We start from the raw sequence: 20,809 nt of genomic DNA on the forward strand, positions 1-20,809 counted from the left end.
TTAGGCCACGCCACTGCTTCTGCTACGATGGAGGGATTCGTGATTCTGACCAGTGGTGTCAGAATCATGATTGACTAGTTAGGAGCTTGACTTCTCTCCATTTCTCCAGGATCCTCAGAGACTGCTGTTTGTGGTGGCTCCCGGTAACCAGAGTCCCTGAGCTTGGGGACGGTCCCCAAAGTCAGCCAGTCTCCAGATGGCTGGGTTTTGGCTTTTATCAATGACCCATTTTTTTTTTCTTTTATTCATAACGTATGTTTTTATATCTTATTTTACATCTTATTTTTATTTTGGGGTTCAGATATGTATGGAACTTGATCCGAGGCCTCTGGTGGGTTGGAGGCTGGGAGAACATAGCAGCTCCTTCAGCGTTGGCCTTGCCCAGTGATTCCGTCGCTGTCTCGGGCCGGCTGTGAACGGCGTTGTGAGTGGAACACTGACTTCAGAGTCAGAAGACCTTGGTTTGACAACGATCCCTTTCCCATGTTAGCTGCGTGGCTTGGGTTTGTCATTGGAACTCCTCTGAGCTTAAGTTTGCTCATCGGTGTAGTGGAAGTAAAACCTACCGTCTCGCTGCCCAGACGCCAAAGGTCAAATGAGGAAATGCGTTTGAAATCATTCGGTAAAGTATAAAACCAAACACACGATGAGGCGAGGAGTAGGTCACACTGAAGGAAGAGGTGGTGGGAACTGGAGAATGGCTTCCTGTCCCCGGAAAGAACAGTGTTGGTGTTTCTCCGCCGAGTAGACAGTCGGTGCTAATTTATGCACGCGAGTTAATTCTGTTTTGCTGGGGGCTCTGATGGGACTCCCCGACGATGTGCCATCCGTGATGGAATCGGTACTGTGATCCTTCCAGAATGGAGCTAGAGGAAAAAGGCCCTTGAGAGGCACAGGCTTGGCTGACAATGTCAGAAGCATCTGCTCCCGGAAACCCTGCTGAGGCCTGGGAAGCGGATGCGGAGACCACACTTCTTCCCTAAACACCGTTGGGTTCATTTTCAACCCGGCCGTCTAGTCCTCTGGGTTTTACGTTCTAGGCGTGCAGTGACTATTGTCACCCAGTGGTAACTGGTGGTGACGTGCCCTTCTTTCGAAGTTCTGAGACCATCCGGGCTAGCCGAGAGGGAGGAGGAGAAAAACCACGCTCAAGAGTCAAACTTAGGGCACGTCCTTGAAGGACAGAGAAGGTAATGAGTTTTCTCTTTAATTGTGGAAAAAATACACAGTGACGTTGACCACTTTATGTGGATTGATCCAGCGATGGGTTTTACTGACTGGATCACCAGTTTAGAATCTTCAGGAAAGAGACGCTGACCACTTTAACCACTGCGAAGGGTACAGTTCAGTGGCAGCGAATACATTCCAATATTTTGCAACCACCAACTCTGTCCAGTTCAGAACATTTTCTTCTGCCCCAGGCAGAGAACCCTGGACCCAGCAGCAAACACGTCTCATCTCATTTCCCCTGCCCTCTGGTCTACTTCCTGTCTTTACGGACGTTTCACCTACATAAAAGTGTTCATTGTCATATTGTTACGTGATCAATGTGAAAAAAATTAAGCAGTATAGGCCAGAGGATAGAAAGGGTCCCCTTCCTCAGATCTCACGCCCCGCAGGTAACCCACGTTAATCATCCGGTGAAGGTACTTCTGGAGCTTTCCTCAGACCCCCGTGCACACAAACGTGAATATGTAATTTAGAAAATTAGGTCATACTGTCCTGCAACTTATTTTAAGCTTTCTTTTTTTGGTGTTCATTTCTATAAGTCTAGCTTATTCTCTTTTGTGGGGAGGACTTTTGAAAATTGAGTTTGTCCCTGTTATTTCGGTGACCCTATGGTTTCAGCAAGTCCAAGGGAGCTAGTGCATTTGGACCTTGAAAACTTACCTTGGCAGGTTGTGTGTGTGTGTGTGTGTGTGTGTGTGTGTGTGTGTGTGTCCGGATGTAGATTCAATCCAAAATGATCATCCTACTTAATTTGCTTTGTGAAAGGAAAGGAGATTCTAGCATCTTGCAAAAGCCTAAGCAGCCTTTCTCTTCCGCATCTTTGTGGGACTCTTTGGGATGTGGCGCTGAGTCTTCAGTGACCTCCTTAAGACAGCGGTTCTGCTGGAGGGGCAGCGTACTGGCCTGTACACAACGGGAAGAACAAGAAATCGGGACCCAAGAGACCCTTGAGTTCAATTCCGGTTTCTGTTTCTAACTCCTCGCTCTGTGGCCTTGGACGAGTCACTCCACCTTGCTGTTTCTCTGAACGTAAAATGAGGATATTGGACTAGATGTGCCTCATCTTTCCGGGGCCCGGAATCTGCGGTTCCTTGGCTGTTCTGAAGTGCTTAAGGGATTGAAACCTGAGTGTCCTCGCTGTAAAATGAGGATGGTACCAGGAGCCTACGTCACTGGATTGTTTTGAGGATCAATGAGGTAACGGACTCCGGGCTCTCCTCGTAAATCCTCTGAGAAAGGTTAGCTGTTTCTTAGGTCATCGTGGAAGGAGAGCCAGACCGGCTTCGGCCAGTTCCCCACCCTCCCCTAGCCCTTGGCCCGCCTCTCAGCTTTTCCCCCACCCCCTTTCGGGTTTGCCTTGGAAACCCCTGTTCCGTCGTCTCCTGGGGTCACATGCCATAGCAGCAGGGAGGCGTTCTCTCACAGCTCCGGAGCCAGGCGCCGGGTCAGCAGCTGGTGCTCAGTGCCCAGTGCTCGCTCCGAAGGCCCTAGGGGAGGCTCCTCCCTTGTCTCTCCCAGTTTCTCGTGGCCGCTGGCTGACCTTGGTGTTGGCTTTGAACACCAAAGGTTCTGGAGTGAGGTTGCCTCCCCTGTGCCATCGGTTGGCTGAATGAACGCTCTCGGGGAGCGTGATACGGGGGGGATGGGAAGGGTACGTGCCTCGTCGACGGATTCAGCGAGGGCCTTTAAATGCTCAGGAAGCTAGAGCTGATATTAGGATTCGGATTATTGTTTTAGACGCCACCATGGAATGAAAACAGGACTGCTTAGGGTCATGCGTGAGAGTTTGCGAAACCCGTGACTGTGGAAGGTGTGTACGACTTTTCAATCTTGGGGTCCTTAGGTTGGGACCCCGGAACACATCTGCTCATGTAAGGTTCCCCTCCTGGTCTTGCCGTTTGCACAACAGTGAGCTGTGGAGCCCGGACCTCCAGCATCGTGGGCTTTTAAAAAGTATCACACCTCCACCTGCTTCAGAGCCGAAAGGGGGAGAGCGGGCGGGAGGGCGGCAGCCTGGCCAGCTCCCGCCCGCAGGTGACCAGCGCGCGGAAAACAGGGCACAACCGGATTCAGCCCGGCCAGGAGGGTCAGGTGCCGACAGTTACTCAGGGGGCTGGATGTGATACCGAGCCTGGGTTCTGTATTTGTGGGGGGCAGTGAGGTAATAGGGGGGTGATCCAAGGATGAATGAGACAGGCTTGTCACCTAAGATGCTCCCAGTATGATTACAAAACAGTCCCTGTTGCCCTGAATCCTCTGCCTGGACCATCGTGGGAGAAGGAAGGAGAGAGCACAGTTTCAGACACCTGGGCCACCCTAGACCTGACAAGGGGTAGGAAGGGGGAGGCCACTTGGGCATTTTTTAGCCTAAAGTTAACTTCTGGGCCCCCGAATCATATTTATTATCTTTACTCGTTATGCAGCTAAATCAGCTTTTAAACTGCCCTTCCAACTAAAGCTTTAAATTTTCCTGGGCTCAGAACTTGTTAAGTGGGTGAATTCTGTAAATTGAGCCGCCCCCCCCACCCTTGTGTCTCAGCAGGAAGTGTGCCCTGAGCCAAAAGGGCTTGGCCAAGTACCTCTCATGTGTTATAATCCTCTCTCCACCCTGGCAAAGGTGGGGACTGTCATTATCCCGTTTCTTGGATGGAGAAACCGAGACCACGAGGGATGTGGTGACTTGCCCAAACCGTGTAGCTAATAAGCCTTTTTAATTAACTACGATATACCAGGACAAGGGCGGCGCGTTAGTTTCCCAGGGCCGCCGTAATACAGGACCACGAACTTGGCGGCTTAAAGCAGCAGCCATTTATTCTCAGTCTGAGAGGCCAGAAGTCGGACGTCAAGGTGCGGGTGGGGCTCTGCTCCTTGGGGAGGCCCTAGGGAGGGTCCTTCCATGCTCTTCCGGCTTCTGGTGGCTCCTTGGCTTGTGGCTGCGTCACTCCCATCTCTGCCTGTCTTCCCATGACTTTATTCCTTGGGTCGGTGTCAGATCTCCCTCTCTTGTCTCTTATACAGTAAATTCAGGATTATTTCATCTCGAGATGCTTACTTAGTAATCTCTGCAGAGACCCTTTTTCCAAGTAAAGTCACATTCACAGGTGCTAGGAGTTAGGACTTGAGAGTATATATCTTTTTGTGAGAGACAGGTCAACCCAGGCAGGTTCAAGGTGGTTGGGCTGGTGTGGAGGGTGGGGGTCCTGGAACACCCAGGGTGCATTGACACCTGGTTGCAGGGGCCCTTACCTCTGGCAGAGGGGTACCCCGAGACTGCTGGGTTCCCCAGAGCAGCCGTCTGAGCTGTTCCATTCCGTGTTACTCTCCCTGTACCGGCCTGTGGCCGGCGGGTCTTCCTTGACGCCTGCTCTGCGTCATTATCACAGTGGTGGTATTTTTAGTCACAGATGGAGATTCTAATTACTGATGCCCCATCCATCGGAAACGGGGGCAGGGGGACCTGAATCCATCGTTATAAACTCTTTGAGAGAAGTTGTCATGAGGGGAGCCGAGGCCCAGCACCTGTCATTTGTGGCTGTCTCGCCATGTCTAAACAGTGCAGTTCCCAGCAGAAGAGGCCCGGTGGCCCCAACCTGTCTCTGTCTGAAAGCCGGCTCCGGGCTTTCCCAGGGAAGGCTTGGAGGGTGTACCCTGAATGGGGCGTGACACCCAGGCTTCCTTGTCTCTGCCTCCAAGGGCCCTAGGGAGTGTATAAATGCTGGCAGCGCCCAGGGGAGCCAGTGACATGATCCCCTTCAGCACAATTTATTTCTCACAGAGAAAATCTCCAATTAGAATAATCTCTTCCTGCAGCCTGTCAAATACACAGGGAAACGAGGCCTTTCCCCGAGAGCCCGGGGCACCCCCTGGTGGCCACTGAGGGCCACACACGGAGGCGAACGCTGATTCCCGCAGGGCGGGGGCTGTGTGTGAGATTCCCAGCCTTGAAGGCACTGGGAGAGGTCTCTTTATTAACTTTTAATCATTACTTACCGTTGTTAATGTATTAAGGACTAGTAACCGTGACACCTCCAGTAATAATAGTCTTTTGTAAGCAGACATCCCTCTAAAAGAGGCCTCACCTCAATGCCTGTGAGTTACAACTTCCATCTCTGATTTGAAACGACGAGAAATCTGGAGACAATTCAGAAGGAAACTCAAAGAAAACCGAAGGGCGTAGGCATTATTTTTGGTCCTATGCAGAGCAGCGTTTGTAAACTGGTGGCCTCTGGCTCTAAACAGCCCACAGATGGGTTCGCTTTATTGTGTGTGTGTGTGTGTGTGTGCGTGTGCGTGTGCGCGTGTGTTTTAATTTCAGTCAGTTGCCAACATTTGAAAGTGGAGACATATCAATAATACTCTGAATCTTTGATTTCTTCTGAAAAATCAGAAAATCAGAGGCCTGGGGGAGGGGTTTTCATTGCCAGAGGAGGTTAGTAGGTTGGGACTGAGCAGCATTTGCCCTTTCGAAAGGGACTTTGGGTCTCCACTTTGCTACAGGCCGCACCCCTTTTTCCAGCCCTTGCCAGTTTGCACCTGTCACTTTACCCGCTTGGTTCCTGGAGGCATTTGAGCTCTTCACCCCCCCAGCCTAGAGAATGAGATAGAGATAAGGTGGCAGAAAGTCCTATGGAAGTGACAGGCCCCCTGTTCCAACCATATAGTGAGGTATAGATATAGACATAGAAAGGCTTTGGCTGAACATGGAGCATCTTCCTGGAAAGGCTTTTTTTTTTTAATGATTTTTTTTTTGGGGGGGGGAATGGGCATTATTTTTAGAGAGAATAAATCCTGATGTATTATGGAGGAAGATATGAAATTCATATGGATTATTAAGAGAAACCGTGAAATAATGAAATTTCACACTTGGGCAGGACCACTTTGTGCTCTGGTGCCCCTTCTGTGACGAGGTGGGAGAGACATTTGAGAAGTGCTTCCTAAAGAGTTAGTGGCCGAATTATTCCCTCTCGTGTTTGCAAGGAGTAGACGAGGATGGCTCACTTCTGCTTTTGTTAACAAAACGGTGACTATGGAGCCTAGAGTATCTCCTAGGTGTCCTTGTTTTCTGGGGCAGCCCCGGAGGTTACCGGAATGGTTTCCCGAGGCTTGTAGTCATCAGTGCTAGCTAGTTTCCTCCTAGCTGTGTGGCCTTGGGCAAATCACTTAACCTCTCTGAATTTTCATTTCCGCTTCTGTAAAATGGGTAGGATTGGCCCCACCCCACAGATAGGATTATTTTACTGTCCAGAGCCAGCACTCCTAAGAATGGTGGTAAAATCACATCCCAGCTGCATGGTGTGAAATCCAGGTGGGTAACACTTTTCTGCCCCCAGGCGAGACAACAGGAAGCTGTGGCTTACTCACCGTCCAGCTTCTGCGAGCTGGAAAAGCTGAACCCAGTTCTTTTGTCCCTAGAACTGGTGTTGTCCCGAGCTTAACAGTGACAGTTTAACTAGGGACATAGTAGGTCCCCAACCTGTACTTTCCAGAACCTCTGAATCTGTTCCTTAGGGAGTTATTTTGACCCCACTACTTCCTCTCTTTTTTTTAAAAATCGTGTGAAATATACATAAAATTTCCCATTTCGACTGTTTTTAAGTGTGCAGTCCAGTGGCATTAAGTACATTCACATTGTCGTGTGACCTTCACCACCGTCCACCTCCATAACTTCTTCATCTTCCCCGTTCCCTTCACCCCTCACCCCTCACCCCTGGCGACCACCGTTCTACTTCTTGCTGGTATGAATTCGACTCCTGTGGACTTCCTATAAGTGGAATCATACAGTATCTGTCTTTTGTGACCGGCTTATTTTACTCAGCATAACGTCTTCCAAGGTTCAACCATGTTGCAGCCTGTGTCAGAATCTCCTTTTTAAGGCTCAATCATTCCGTCGTGTGGACAAACCCGTTTGTTTATCCATTCATCCAATGATGGAATGTGACTACTGTCCGATTGGCATTTTAAAAATCATTTTCTATTAATAGACTTTGTCTTTTAGAACAGTTTTAGATTTACAGAAAAATTCAGCAGCTAGTACAGTTTCCATATACGCTGCACACACCATTTTCCTGTTAATACCTTACATTGGTATAGTATATTTGTTACAGTTAATGAACCAATATCGATACATTATTATTAACTAAAGTCTCAATCTTATTCACATCTCCTCAGTTTTTACATAATGTCCTTTATCTGTTCCAGGATCCCCTAGGCCACCGTATAGTGGCCTGTCTCCTTGGCTCCTGGAGGCTGTGACAGTTCTCAGGCTTCCCTTGTTTTTGTTGACCTTATCAGATTTGAGGAATACTGTTCAGGCATTTTGTAGAAAGTCCCTCTTTGGGGATTTGTGGCTTTTTTTTTTTTTTTTAAGCTATTTACTGGAAGCCTACTATAGGTTAGTCATTGTGTGAGGCTCTGGGGACACAGCGGTGAACCAAGACATTTATAAACAGCATTTTAAATCAGTGACACTACCGAGTGTGTGGGTGGTGGCCGGGGTTGACTTCGTGGAGAGTCCTCAGTTTCGTGGCTGGGTGAGGTCCGGCCTCTAGTCTCCTTCGGAAATCTCCCCCATACCTTGGGCTAATACAGCTCCTTTGTTTGGCCACAGAATGTCCTGAAGGAGCACGCGGATGACGACCCCAGTCTCGCCATCACTGGGGTCCCTGTGGTCACTTGGCCAAAGAAGACTCCAAAGGTAAGACGCAGGTCACTGGCAGTCGGGAGACTGTTTCCTCAGCTTGTCACAGCTCTTGTGAGGTGAACGTAGGCCCTCTTCTGGTGGGGACTCCTGGAACAGGGCACCCAGTTAAGATGGTTTTGGTGTAAGGTTTTTGGTCTTTGGAAGGAGTTACTTTCCCTGGCTGCGGACGCTGCGGGCAGTGCCGCCTGGTGGTCACTGGGGAACCTGCAGGGTAGTGATGCCTCCTCACCTTTCCCTGTCGTTCCATGAATTTTCCTCCTCCTCTCTCTTTCTTCTCTTCCCTCCCGCCCCTTCTGCTTTCTTTCCTTCCATCCTTTTTTCTTCCAGCTGCTTCTTGGGCTGTTTTATCCTCTCGTGAAAGTAAGTTTTCTTTCTCTTTGTAAAATGGATTGATGCCAACCATAACTTATCAGGAGCAGGTCGTTCCTCCTGGTCCTTTACGTCCATTACCTTATTTATACTCCAATAACCCTGTGGGATGACCCTTGTGACTCACTTTACAGATGACTTACACCGAGGCTTAAAAAAGCAGTCGCTTGTTGGGGTACTTGGCAAGACGTAAAGGACAGTTGGTCTCATTGAGAGCAGAGACCAGGCTTTCAGTCAGGGCCAACTTCAGAGCCCACCTTCCAGAGAAAGAAAACCGATAACATTCCAGTGTGTCTCCTTCCACAGGCTGTGCTAGAGTGGGGGACATTTGTGTCAGCCCATTCATCTACCATCAGTCAATCTGCCCTCAGCTTCACCACTTTCTTGAGCAGGTGACATAAGCTCCCAGAACCTTACTTTCCAACAGGGCTAGTCTACCTTGAATGATGGTTTTGAGGACTAAACAAGGTCATTAATGCACGCAAAGTCCTTGGGACAAGTGCTCTCTAAATGTTAGTTGTAACTTAAGCAGCCTCCTCGTTGATAGGTAGTTGTGCTCATTTCTTCCTCTTCTTCTTTTTGTTTTTGCTGTTAGAACAAACACTGAGAGGAATGTTCTAGCTCTCTGCTGTCCAAAATGGGAGCCACCAAGCTATATGTGGCTCTTGAGCACTTGGAAAATGGCGGGCCCAAATTGAGATGTGCCAACAGATAAGAATTTTTAGCGTAAGTATGTCCCACTTATTACATGGGACAGACTTATGCTAAAAAAAAAATATTATTCGTTATTCATCTGAAATGTCATTGGTGTATTTTTTTAAAAAAAATATTTTGTTAGATCTAGCAACCCTCGATGAAATGAGAATATTTTGGATACATTGGTTAAACAAAAACGGATTATTAATTTCACCAGTTTTTTTTTACCTTTGTAAATGTGGCTACACAATTTTTTCAAATCTCTATATGGTTCCCATTATTTCTATTAGACAGTGCTATACTAGGTTATTCTTTTCACTTTTGTTTATCTCCTTAGGGTGTATTTCTAAATGTAGAACTGCTGGGGAAAAGGGCTCCCATTACTTGTGGGTACTGGATCCTCATTCCCTTTGATGCTTAGTGGGAATTTAGGTGGCAATAAGAATGGAAAATGATGTGCTTTTCTCCCTTCTGCCTCCAGTTCCCCAATTCATGACAGCGTGTGGGGGTTTTAAAGTCGGCTTTCCCCTACACGGGCAATAAATATAAATGCCATTCACCAGACCACAAACTGTACTTGCAGACATAACACCTTCAAACAACCCAGCCAGGCCCCACGGCTGCTCAGAACCTGAAGAGGAAGCCGTGGCTCTGCCTCACTGCCTGCTTGCCTCTTGACCGAGGGATTGCTGTAGCGGGGAGGGATTAGGGTTGGCAGAAAGGGAGCTTTTCAAGAAACAAAATGGCCATTACCTACTGTCATCTCAATTCACGGAGGGGTCCACATGAGCCTCTCTGGGGGAAACCAATTCAGGACTGCAGACATGCCCTGTCTTCCCTGCCTGAGACCCTCAGTCTGCTTCTCCAGGGGGTTATGGGCATAACAACAACAACAACAAATCAAACCTCTCTCCCCTTTCCTCCAGAGGCCTGAAAACAGGAAGCTGGCTTCTGGGCTTGGGGGATACCCCTTAAGACTCCTGTGGAGGACCAGTTACAAGCACTGGTCTGCACACGAGTTCGGCATGGGCGGGCGTCAAGGCTGGTGGGCGAACTGGGATCCCGAAGGCAAACTGGGGAGCAGTGGGTGGGAAGGAGAAGGAAAGATCCTTGCTTTTCGGTGGCACTTACGGGGTGCCAGTCTTTTTTTAATTTAACACCTATAATAAAACAAATATAATTTGCATCCCACTTAAAGTGTACAATTATGTGTTTTTAGTATATTGAAAATACTCAGAGCTGTGCAACCATCCCCCCCAACCAATCTAATTTTAGAACATTTTTGCACCCCCTAACAGAAGCCCCATTGGCAGTCATTCCAACCTCCCCCCAAGCTTCCTCACCCCACCCACTCCACCCACTCCACCCAGCCCACTCTACTTCCTGTCTTTATGGGTTCGACTAGCCTGGGCATTTTATAGAAATGGAATCATACACTCTGTGGCCTTTTGTGACTGGCTTCATTTACTTAGCATAATATTTTTAAGTTTCATCCACATTGTAGCATATACTTTGTTCCTTTATAGGGCTGAATAATATTCCACAGCATGGACGGACCCCATGCTGTTTATGCATTCCTCTGTCGAGGGACAGACACTACAGCTGTCTGGACCTTTGGGCCATTGCGAATGATGATGCTACGGATAGTTGTGTGCAGGTTTTCAAGTGAACGTATGTCTTTGTTTCTCTTGGGTCGCTACCTAGGAGTAAAATCGACGGGTCAGATGGCAACTCTGTGTTTAACGTTTTTTGAGGAACCGCCAGACTGTTTTCCAAAGTTTTCCATTCCCACCATCAGCGTCTGAGCGTTCCAGTTTCTCCACGGCCTCACGACACTTACTGTCTTTTTTTATTACAGCCATGCCAGCACCGTCTTTTTCTTTTAAATTCAGTTTATGTTTTCCATCATTTACTCGAAGTTTATTGTATGACTTGGCAAGGGCTGCCGTAACCAAGGACCACAGGTTGTGGGGCTAAAACAACAGAAATTGATTTTCTCACCGGTCTGGAGGCCGGAAGTCTGAGATCAGGGTGTCAGTCGGCAGGATGTATTTATTCTTCTTCTGAGGACTGCCTTTGGCTTATAGGTGCTGTTGTCTATGTCTCCCCACGGTCTTCCCTTTGTGTGTGTGTGTGTGTGTCTGTGTCCTAATCTCTTATAATGACACCAGTTGTGCTGAATTAGGGCCCCACCGTGGCGACCTCATTTTCACAGCTACCTCTTTAAAGACCTATATCCAAAAACAGTCACACTCTGAGGTATTGGGGGTTAGGACTTCGGCACATGAATTTTGGGAGGACATGATTCAGCCCATAACATTTATTATAAATTATTTCCGGGCCACGAAAAAAAAAGATATAAATAATATGATAATGAATACCATGCCCCCTCCCCCCCCCCGACTCAGCTCCAGAAATAAATTATTGCCAGCACAGCCAAAACCCCCGGGATGTTTCTCTTCAGTGAATGCACCAGTGTTTAGATGCAGGTTTCAGATCTATTGAATCCTTCCAGCGCAGCTAGGAGGTGCACAGGATTTTCTCCATGGTGCAGTGGAAACGGGGGGCTCACAGAGGTACGCCGGGTTGCCTGGGACCACAGAGCTTGTGAGTAGCAAGGCGTTCGTCCCCAGATCTGTCCCTGTGCTGTGAGGAACTCAATGAAATGTGGCAGAGGGAAGGAGGAGGGGAGGCCCGCTGCTATATTTATGCATTTCCTGGCCCGTGGGGTTAAAAAGTTAACGGGAACGGAAGAAGTAAGTCAACGACTAAGCGCCTGGGCCGCCCAGGGTCTCTGGATTCCCAGCCTTGCGGCCGGCTTCCTCCCGGTGTGGTGCAGGTGGGGTTGAAAGATCAAGGGTGCTCACTGAGGCCGTCAGGAAGGGAGGCGGGGAGAGGCGTTCGGTCTGGGTCAGGTTACCCAACGAGTAATTAAGGATAAATGGCGATCAGCTAGAAATGCTTTGATGTCGCACCTTGCCTCTCGGAGAGCAAGGTCTTTTTCTGGAACTGGTTAGGGGCCGTGAGGTCACTTCCGATGTGGTGTCTTTCAAATCAAAGATGCTACCGAATCGCCATCCATCACCGTTCACCCGATTGGCTGTTTCCACCAGTGGTGATGGATTGGTTTGATCCGTCTACGCTTTGGCTGCTTCCTTTTATGACCAGGTGGCAGGATTTTGGGGGCCTGTCTGTGACCTTAGAAACAAGCCGAGGGAACCGAGCTTCTATGAGGCCTGACCTCTGACCTCAGTGGCGAGTTGATCTTCTGGTCACCAGCCAGACGCGTCTACACAGCTGGCCTGCGGGTTCATTCACAGAGAAGGAAACTGAGGGAGGAGAGAGGCCGGGCCACGGCTGCCCATGGAAAGCGAGCCTGTTGAAGCATCCTGCTTCTTAATCCATTATCTCTAGTGGGCAAAGCGGGCCGCCACTTGAATTTCAATTATTGGCAATTTTTTTGGAGTGTAGGAGCAGAGAGGCTGGAGTGCGTATGAACAAGCACTCTGGCAGGGGACGGGGAGGACAGCCCTCTGCAGTCACTGGCTCGGCTTCCTTAACGGGGCCGTGACAGGGCCACACCGGAACCGCAGGAGGAAGCGGCACACACACACCTGATGTGTGCGTCAGCCTGCCTTCTGCTTTGTTCCTCTTCCCGTTCCCCTGCAGTCGGTCATTGAGATCTGGGAGGTCTGATAAGTCTGGTCTCCCTCGGGACAGACACGCGGTCTTTCCCCAAAGGAGAGGCATGTGATTCAGTAAGAGAGGGCCCCGTGTACTTCCTCAATTCCTGTCACCTCCGTCGTAATTAAGTTGATGGTGCACAGGTGGGGAAGAGGACGGGCATGGCTCCTACCACTTATGTTGCCTGCTCAAGGCCAGTGTGGGCCGATGAGGATACGTCCTCAGGCTTCGGCTTTCCCCGGGGACCACGTTAAAAAAAAATCTGTCTTTCTGGGCCCCTCCCTTGACACTGTGACGCAGTACGTTTGGGGTGGGGCCTGGAAATCTCTGCTTTCTAAACGTTTTGCAGGTAATTCTCATCCACGACTAAGGCGAGCTCTGGGGTCGGGGGTTTGAATCTCAGCTCTGCCACAGACCAGCTGTGTGGTCTTGGGCAAGTCTGAACCTCGGTTTATTCATCTGTAAGACAAGGGCAAATAGTGCCTTTCCTCCAAGGTTACCGGGAGATGCTATCTGTAAAAATACCTCGATAGTAGGCCATCGCTCGGCGACAGCTATTATATGTAGTTTTCCGTAAAATTATCATCTGTAAGTCGACGGTAACCTTGAATCTGTCCTCCCAGAAGGCTGGTGGTGTTCTCAGTAGAAATGGAGGATGCAGAAGGAGGGGCCAGGAGCAGGGGAATGGCATGCGCAGTTTAGATGCATTTCCCACCCCTAAGTTATCATTGGTCGGTGCAAAAGTTTAGTCTCCAACAGGGGCCCAAATAGCTTAATTTCCCTGAAATAGTCACGGGCTGTGCTTGGTGCTTCCTATGAGGGGGCCGGTGTGAGAACTCGCTTTATCTCTTCCTCACAGCCCTGAAGGGAGAAAGTCCTAGGCCCCGGGAGTGGGGTGGGAGGGTGGGGGGCAGGGTGACTGTTGCCTTAGCAATGTGTCTCTGGGGGGTTGAGGTAGCTGAGGCCACCAGCTCTGCTGCTGGGCCACGGTAGGGGGAGAAGGTGTCAGGGTCAATGTCAGGCGTGTCCAGTCCTTTCCAAAGATGGGAAAGTGGCCTCCGAGGGCGGGCACGGGTGATGCCCAGCAAGCAGGGAGGGCAACCACATAAAAACGGATCCGGGACCCTCGTCAGGAATTCCGCAGGGTTTTCCTAAGTGACCGCTAAGTCGTTTGTGGAGTCTAGAGTCCTGTAGGTTCCCACAGGGGCAGCAGAAACCTCTGATACAAGAATGCCCACGAAAGGCGGTCTGCTTCTCCTGGACGGAGCGGCGGACAGCGTCGGCAGCGGAGACATCCAGCTGGAAAAACGGGTGGTGTGTCAGCGACACCAGCCACCATTTCCTCCCGGTGGGGACCCGGGTCTCCGGCCGGTTTATGTGAACTCTGGTCCCAAAATTTGTTCGTAGCTGGCAAGGAACCCATCGTAGGACAAGGAGCCCATCCGAGGAGCGCTACCTTTTCAGTGGGGCGAATTGAAGCTGGGAGGTGGAATTTTCTAGAATCACGCATGTGCGATCGAGGCAGGCCAGAAGAGTAGCTTTACCTGCTGGCTTTTCGCCAGAGTTCCAGCCGTCTTCTCCCTGTGTCTTGACGTCATCTTCCCTCTCTGTATGTATCTGTTTCCAAATTTCTTCTTTTTTTTGTTAAGGACACCAGTCATTGGATTAGGGCCCTGATGTCGTCATTTTAACTTAATCACTTCTGTGAAGACCCCGTGTCTGAATACGGTCACGTTCTGGTGTAACTGGGGGTAGGACTTCCCCATACGAATTGTGGGGCAAGTATAGCTCAGTGCTCTGCGGTGACTCTCCATCTATGCTGGCCTCGCGTGCCCCAGTCCCCACTTGTAGCTCTGTCTTAGGATCTCATGATGCCTTCATCTGCTCTGCATTGCCGGGGAACTGAATTACGTCATGTTTTCCATTTCCTTGCTGGTCCCATCCCGCCCAGGGAGGCGATGGCTTGTCACTGTCACCGGGCTCAGGGTGCATCGCCATGCCTTGCTGGTTTCTCCGACCCTACTACGCTCTGTAAATCGAGCCTCTGTTAAACTCTCCTCCGTGACCTGGTGGTCGGGGGGCCGGGGTGCCATTCGTTTCTTGTCAATATCTTGACTGACGTTTCTCCTGGCACCGGCCGTCCACGTTCTGCTCTGCATTTTGTCCTAAGCCTCCGCGAGCTTCTCGAGACTAGAGCTCGCCTTATTTTCTCCTTATCCATTTTTGTATCCGGACATGCGTGATTGCTCCCTGAAATCTGGGGCCCAGGAAATGTTTGCTGAATGAATGAACTCGAGCAAGCTCTCCGCTCTCTTTCGCCTGCTCCCCTGATGCCTCTCAAGTCTTCTTTGGTGAGAATAAGATTCTCTCCTCACTTTGACTTTGGCGTCCGAGTCTCAACCAACTATTGAATGAATGAATGCTAAATGGAAGAGTTCCAAGACGGGCTCCTGGGTACCCCCTAGACCCTTTTGTCCCTTAAATTTAGGCCCCCTTCTTTATCCCAGCTTAGGTCTTATACCTCACTTGAAATTTTTCAGCCATCTTCCGTACCACTGCAGAACCGCTTGTTGGAACTTTTAAGACAGCGTTCAGCTGAAATAAGCTGTGATTAAAGTCTGCAGCCCAGGATTTCTTGCTTAGTTTGATAACCTCCTCAGCTCTCTGTGTTAATAACGCCAAAAGACAAATTCTTGGAAAGCCATCGCGATGCTCAGACCTCCTGCCTTCGGTGGAGTAAATAGGAAGCCAGGCAGGCACTGTAAGTGATTGCTTGCCTTTATCGTGGTTATATTTCTGGAACAATGGCCCATCCTTCAGACTTTTCTTTTTGTCACATGTCATCGTATAGTTCCCATTGTAAAGGGGGACATGGATCACTGACACTGGGAGCGAGCTGTCATGTTCTTTTATTCCCCCCTTCTCTCTTATTATTTGGCTTTGTTAGAAAGATGGATATGTGTATAACCAAATGATGTCAGATGATCTGTTCTCCAAATTCAGCTGATCTAGACGGGGAAGAGAGGGCATGATTAGGCGAATACAGGGGAAAATATTTGCATCGCTTCGTTTTGCTTCATGTTACAAAGATGGGAAGGGCAAGCATATTTGTCGGGACAAAGAAGAGTAGGTGGGAAGGGAAGCTGGAGTAAAAGCTGCTGTAACTCACTGACCTCCACCAAGGAATGTAAAAGACAAAACAGGAAAGCACTTGGCAGGATTCGGAGATAATCTCACTTAAAGCGATTTTTTTGGGGGGGAGGGGAGGTGCCTATTTAGATTCATTTCTGTCAGTTATTGTTTATGGGACAAGATGGCAGGAGGGGACTGGGTGTGGGGCCGCTGTGGGGGCTCGTTGGTTTGAATGTTCCCAGTTGATTGATTCTTTCGGGGAAGGGTGTTGTTTTTTATTTTATTTTATTTTATTTTATTTTATTTTATTTTATTTTATTTTATTTATTTATGTATTTTTAAGCAGGAACACTTTTTTAAATTTTGGAAAAATACACATAATATAAAATTGACCATTTTAACCATTTTTAGGTGCACAATTCAGTGACATTTAAGTACATTTCACGTTCTTGTGCAACTATCACCGCCATCCGTGTCTGGAATTTTTTCATCTTCCAAAACTGAAACTCTGTCCCCATTAAACACAAACTCCCCATTCCCCCCCTCTCCCCGGCCCCTGGCACCCACCATTCTACTTTCTGTCTCTGATTTGGACCACTCTTAGTACCTTCTATAAGTGAAATCGTACAGCATGTGTCTTTTGTGACTGGCTTATTTCATTTATCCTAATGTCTTCGAGGTTCGTCCACGTTGTAGCACGCGTCAGAATGTCCTTCCTTTTGATGGCTGAATGATATTCCGTCGTGTGCATATACCGGATTTTGTTTATCCATTTGTCTGTTGATGGGCGCTTGGGTTGCTTCCATCTTTGGCTATTGTAAATAATGCTGCTATGAACATGTGTGTATAAACGTCTTTTTTAGTCCCCATTTTCACTTTTTTGGGGGGTCTATACCCAGAAATGGAATCGCTGGATGGTACGGTAATTGTAGATTTTAATTTTTTGAGGCACTGCCCTACCATTTTCTACACTTTATACTCCCACCGACAGTAGCACACAAGTTCCAATTTCTCCACATCTTTGCCAACACTTATTTTTTTTTTATTAAATAATATCCATCCTAATAGGTGTTGTTATTTCTTTTTAACCCACTTTAGCTTTTATGCTAAAGTATTCTTTAGAAAATTATAGACGACATGACATTCTACCCCTCAATACTTAGGTTTGCATCTCCTGAAAAAGAAGAATATTTTCTACATAACCAAAATAGCATTACACCAAACGAAATTTTGGTCATATTCCGATTTCCCAAATTATCCTTTACAGCTGCTTTGCACAAACCAGGATCCAATCCAGGACTACACATTGAATCTGTTCTTAATTCTCTCTTCTAATCTAACCCTTTCTTAGGATAGTGATTTGTAGAGAAGATGGAACAATTTGTCCTGCACAGCATCCCGTTCCGTGCGTGCGTCCGATTGCTTCCTTGTGGTGTCATTTCGTGTCCCCTCCCCCTCTCTCTTGTCATTTCTGTAAATTAAACCTTAGCTTGAAAGGCTTGGTTCGATGAAATATCATAGTTGGTGGATTAAGGTGGTGGCGGTCTGATTTCCTGTTATTCAGTTATGTCCGTCTCTCTTTCCTCCAAAGAATAATCTGGAAAGGGATGTGTTGGCCCCGTGCTTCCTTACACTGTTCACTGATAATTTCAACACCAGTTGATCTATTGATTTCCTGTATCAATAGTTTTATCAGGAGATGTGGAACGAAGCTTTGAAGCGTATCATCCCGCCCATGTGAATTCGCTGCCGTTCCCCCCCAGAGCTTTCCCTCATCAAGCAGGACTACCCTTAAACAGTTCCTCTGGAAAGGCAGCCTGTGTGCTAATTCTTTCCCTTTACAGACCAACTTTCAAAGTAAAGAGTTGGTTTCATGGCGGCTTCAGATGGTGATGGATAAGTTTTGTCAAGCTTTTCCTATTTTGAGTGTCCTGATAAACTCGTGGACTTTCAGAGATCCAAGGGGATTGTAAAGGCAAGTTGGCCTGCTGGAGATGAGCCATTTTTAAAGAAAAGCAAGAATGGTAAATGAAGAGAGGTCCATGGCAGCAGTGAAGAGATAGAGAGAGGGGTGGGGAGGGGAGAGAGAGAGAGAGTGTGTGTGTGTGTACGTCTGGTGGGGAGGGGGCTTGGGGGTGGGTAGCTGTTTCCTCCATCCCTCATCCCAGTGCTGAATTCCTGTTTGTCAGGCCCACATCTCTAAATGAAAGGCACTAACATATTGTCAGAGCCCATCAGACCCCACAGCGACTGTTAGCAGCTCACTGAAGAGGTGATTCAGCTGTTTCTTGGGTTTGGTTAGTTTCCACATGCTCCAGGGTTTAGGGCAAACATTCCCAACCAGGTTACCTTTGCGGGGCGGGGATAGGAACTGAGGTCACTCTTAAGTGATGGCTGATATCAATAGATAATTTTCTATTTAGGTAAAATTCACCTAACGTAAAATGAACCATTTAAAGCAAACAAGTCAGTGGCATTCAGTACATTCACAACGTTGTGCAGCCATCACCTCAAGCTAAATTCCAAGTATTTTCATCACTCCAGAAAGAAATCCTGCACCCACCCAGGAGCAGTCCCTCCTTACACCCCCCACACCACCCTCAGCCCCTGGCAACCACTAATCTGCTTTCTCTCTATGGATTTACTTATTCTGGACATTTCCTATAAGTGAAATCGTGTAACATGTGGCTTTGTGACGGATCGGCTTCTTGCACTTAGCATTGTGTTTTCAAGGTTTATCCACATTGTAGCATGTGTCAGTGTGTCATCCGTTTTTATGGCTGAATCATATTCCATTGCATGGATGTGCCACGTTTTGTTGGCCCGTTCGTCATTGGCTGGAATTTGGGTTCTTTCCACATTTCGGCCGTCGTGAATAGAGAGCTGCTATCAATGATGAACATCATTTTACTCCTTGTAACTATCCGCTTCATCTTCCCATTTTGAATAATCTTTGGATTTGGTGAGTCTAAGTTCCACACACAAGTTTACATCCTGTTTCTCCAAGGTCTTTCTTGGAGGATGGGGGGCGATATACGCGATGGGTGTTCTGGTGTCGGGATACCATGGGGGAGATTTGGGCTTGTTAAGAAGAATATTTTTAAATTACGAGAGTCTTGGTTACGAGGAATTACGCTGGCATTTTATGTATTTTTAGCCCTGTCTACTTTCCGGAGCTGGGGGGGGCGGGAGGTTGTAAAGTGAATCCATTTGTCTTGTCGAAATTGTCTGAACACTCAGCCTTAGCTTGGATTTTTGCAGGAAAGTAAATAAAGAAGGAAAGAAACTTTCTACGGTCAGCGAGTGAATTGGAAATGGGGTGGATGGTGGGAAAACGTTTCTCAGATCCGTTTCACTCACCTGTTAAACTAGTTAATTTTTAAAAAATCCCACACATAGTCACAAGTCTTCCAGTGAATGTAAATATTTACTGGCTGATTTTGGTATGTAAAGAGACATTATTAGGGGAGGAACCCCATTTAACAGAAAGCTCGGTCTGTTTAAAGGACCCATATGACAAATATATGTGGTTTTTAAATGCTTGTGGAATGACTCTCCAGGGGGAAAATAAAAAGCAATTAAATAACATTAGTAATTTCCTTAACAGAAATCGGTGCAGCCCTTTGTCGTCAGTCACTCTTTGAACTATGGTTTTATCCTGGCCACTCTGGACTCAGTCCTAAGTTGCTGTGGGCCACTATGCAAAAATTCCTCTTATTTACATTTTATTAGGGGGAAAAGAAAAAAAAAACCTTCTCCAAAAGACCCCCTTTTGCCATTAAGGGAGAAAAACCTATTGAAGAACAGGTAGACAAATGGCAAAATAATAGTAAATAACTGAAGCACGCATTTCTCTGTTGCTCGTTAAGCACAAATTATTACGTGCATCAGGAAGCGACCCTATGCATGCCTGATCCGTCATTTCTGTTCTCTCCTTGGGAGTACTTTGACCAGTGGTGTGTCCCTTGGTTCAGGAGCATGCCAGCTAGTTACTGGTCCGGACACAGAGAGTTCATTCTCTTTTCCTGCCCCGATCCTCTGGAATATAATGTTCCTAAGCTGTAGCCATGCCCTTTGCGACATGGGCACCAGGGAAGGGGCCCCATGCAGGAGAGACTCTCCCCCCAGGGAATCTCAGAGTCCTGGGCACTGGCTCAGTCCGCCTTTTTCCTTTCCTGTCCCCTTTGACCTTATCTTCCTGCCCGTCCCCACCGTGGGGACAGCCTGCAGCACCCTTAGGTGGCTAAGTCTGGCAAAATCTCTGGGCAGAAAGGGGTTGTTCCTAGTGTCTCATGATCCGACAGGCAGACCAGAAAATTAAATGACACTCAGAGGAAGAGCAGGGAAGTGGGGGATGTCTGTGACCCGGGCGGGGTTGGCTTCCATCTGTTTTTATTTCCTTACCACTTGGTGAAAATTCTGGATCCTCCTGGCTCAGGGCAAGTGCCAACTGCCCTGGTGTCATCAGCTTTGGGGGGAGCGCTTTCTAAGAATGTGAGCCTAGGCAAAGTGGAGCCAGCAGAGTGTTCAGTTCTTAGCGTCATTCAGAGATTGCCGTCGGGAAGGAGAAAGGATGAGCCCTGAGGCACGATGTAAACGCTCAGCTTTGAGGTGGCAGTTCTATTGGGCAAGGACTGGCGTGGTGTGTTTTATGTACAGGTCAGCACACTATTAACACAGAACACATGTTGGATGACCGTGTGTACCAGGAAACCTGACAGAGGGAAGTAGAGGAGTAAGAAGCTCTGTGCAAGTGTCAGAAGAGGGATTTTTTTTAGAGGTGTTAGGATAGTGGCTGGCAGAAGCCTTCATAGCGTGTAGAGAGAACCCCTGCATTATCGTGTCTTGGTCCTGGCTTCCTACTTCCATAGTTGGCCCCCGGATGGTTCCTTCAGGCAGCAGTTTGGTTGCCAAACCCCTACCTACCTGTCCTGAAATTAGGTTTGGACAGACAATACAGAATGCGCAAAACTGTGGTAAGGGACAGGTCCTTTTTCC

General features: G+C 48.1%; 1 protein-coding gene across 8 annotated transcripts in view; it reads left to right on the forward strand.

Moving 5' to 3' along the window:
* Window positions 1–20,809, forward strand: part of KDM2B (lysine demethylase 2B) — a 117,565-nt gene that overhangs the window by 66,885 nt on the left and 29,871 nt on the right. For all 8 annotated transcript variants that reach the window (XM_015587970.2, XM_006910010.3, XM_025045520.1 and 5 more), the window contains one exon: window positions 7,838–7,924. In XM_015587970.2, the coding sequence (XP_015443456.1) occupies window positions 7,838–7,924 (87 nt within the window). The remainder of the gene's footprint in view (window positions 1–7,837; window positions 7,925–20,809) is intronic.

This window comes from Pteropus alecto, unplaced genomic scaffold, assembly GCF_000325575.1.
Source record: "Pteropus alecto unplaced genomic scaffold, ASM32557v1 scaffold213, whole genome shotgun sequence".
Classification (NCBI taxonomy): domain Eukaryota; kingdom Metazoa; phylum Chordata; class Mammalia; order Chiroptera; family Pteropodidae; genus Pteropus; species Pteropus alecto.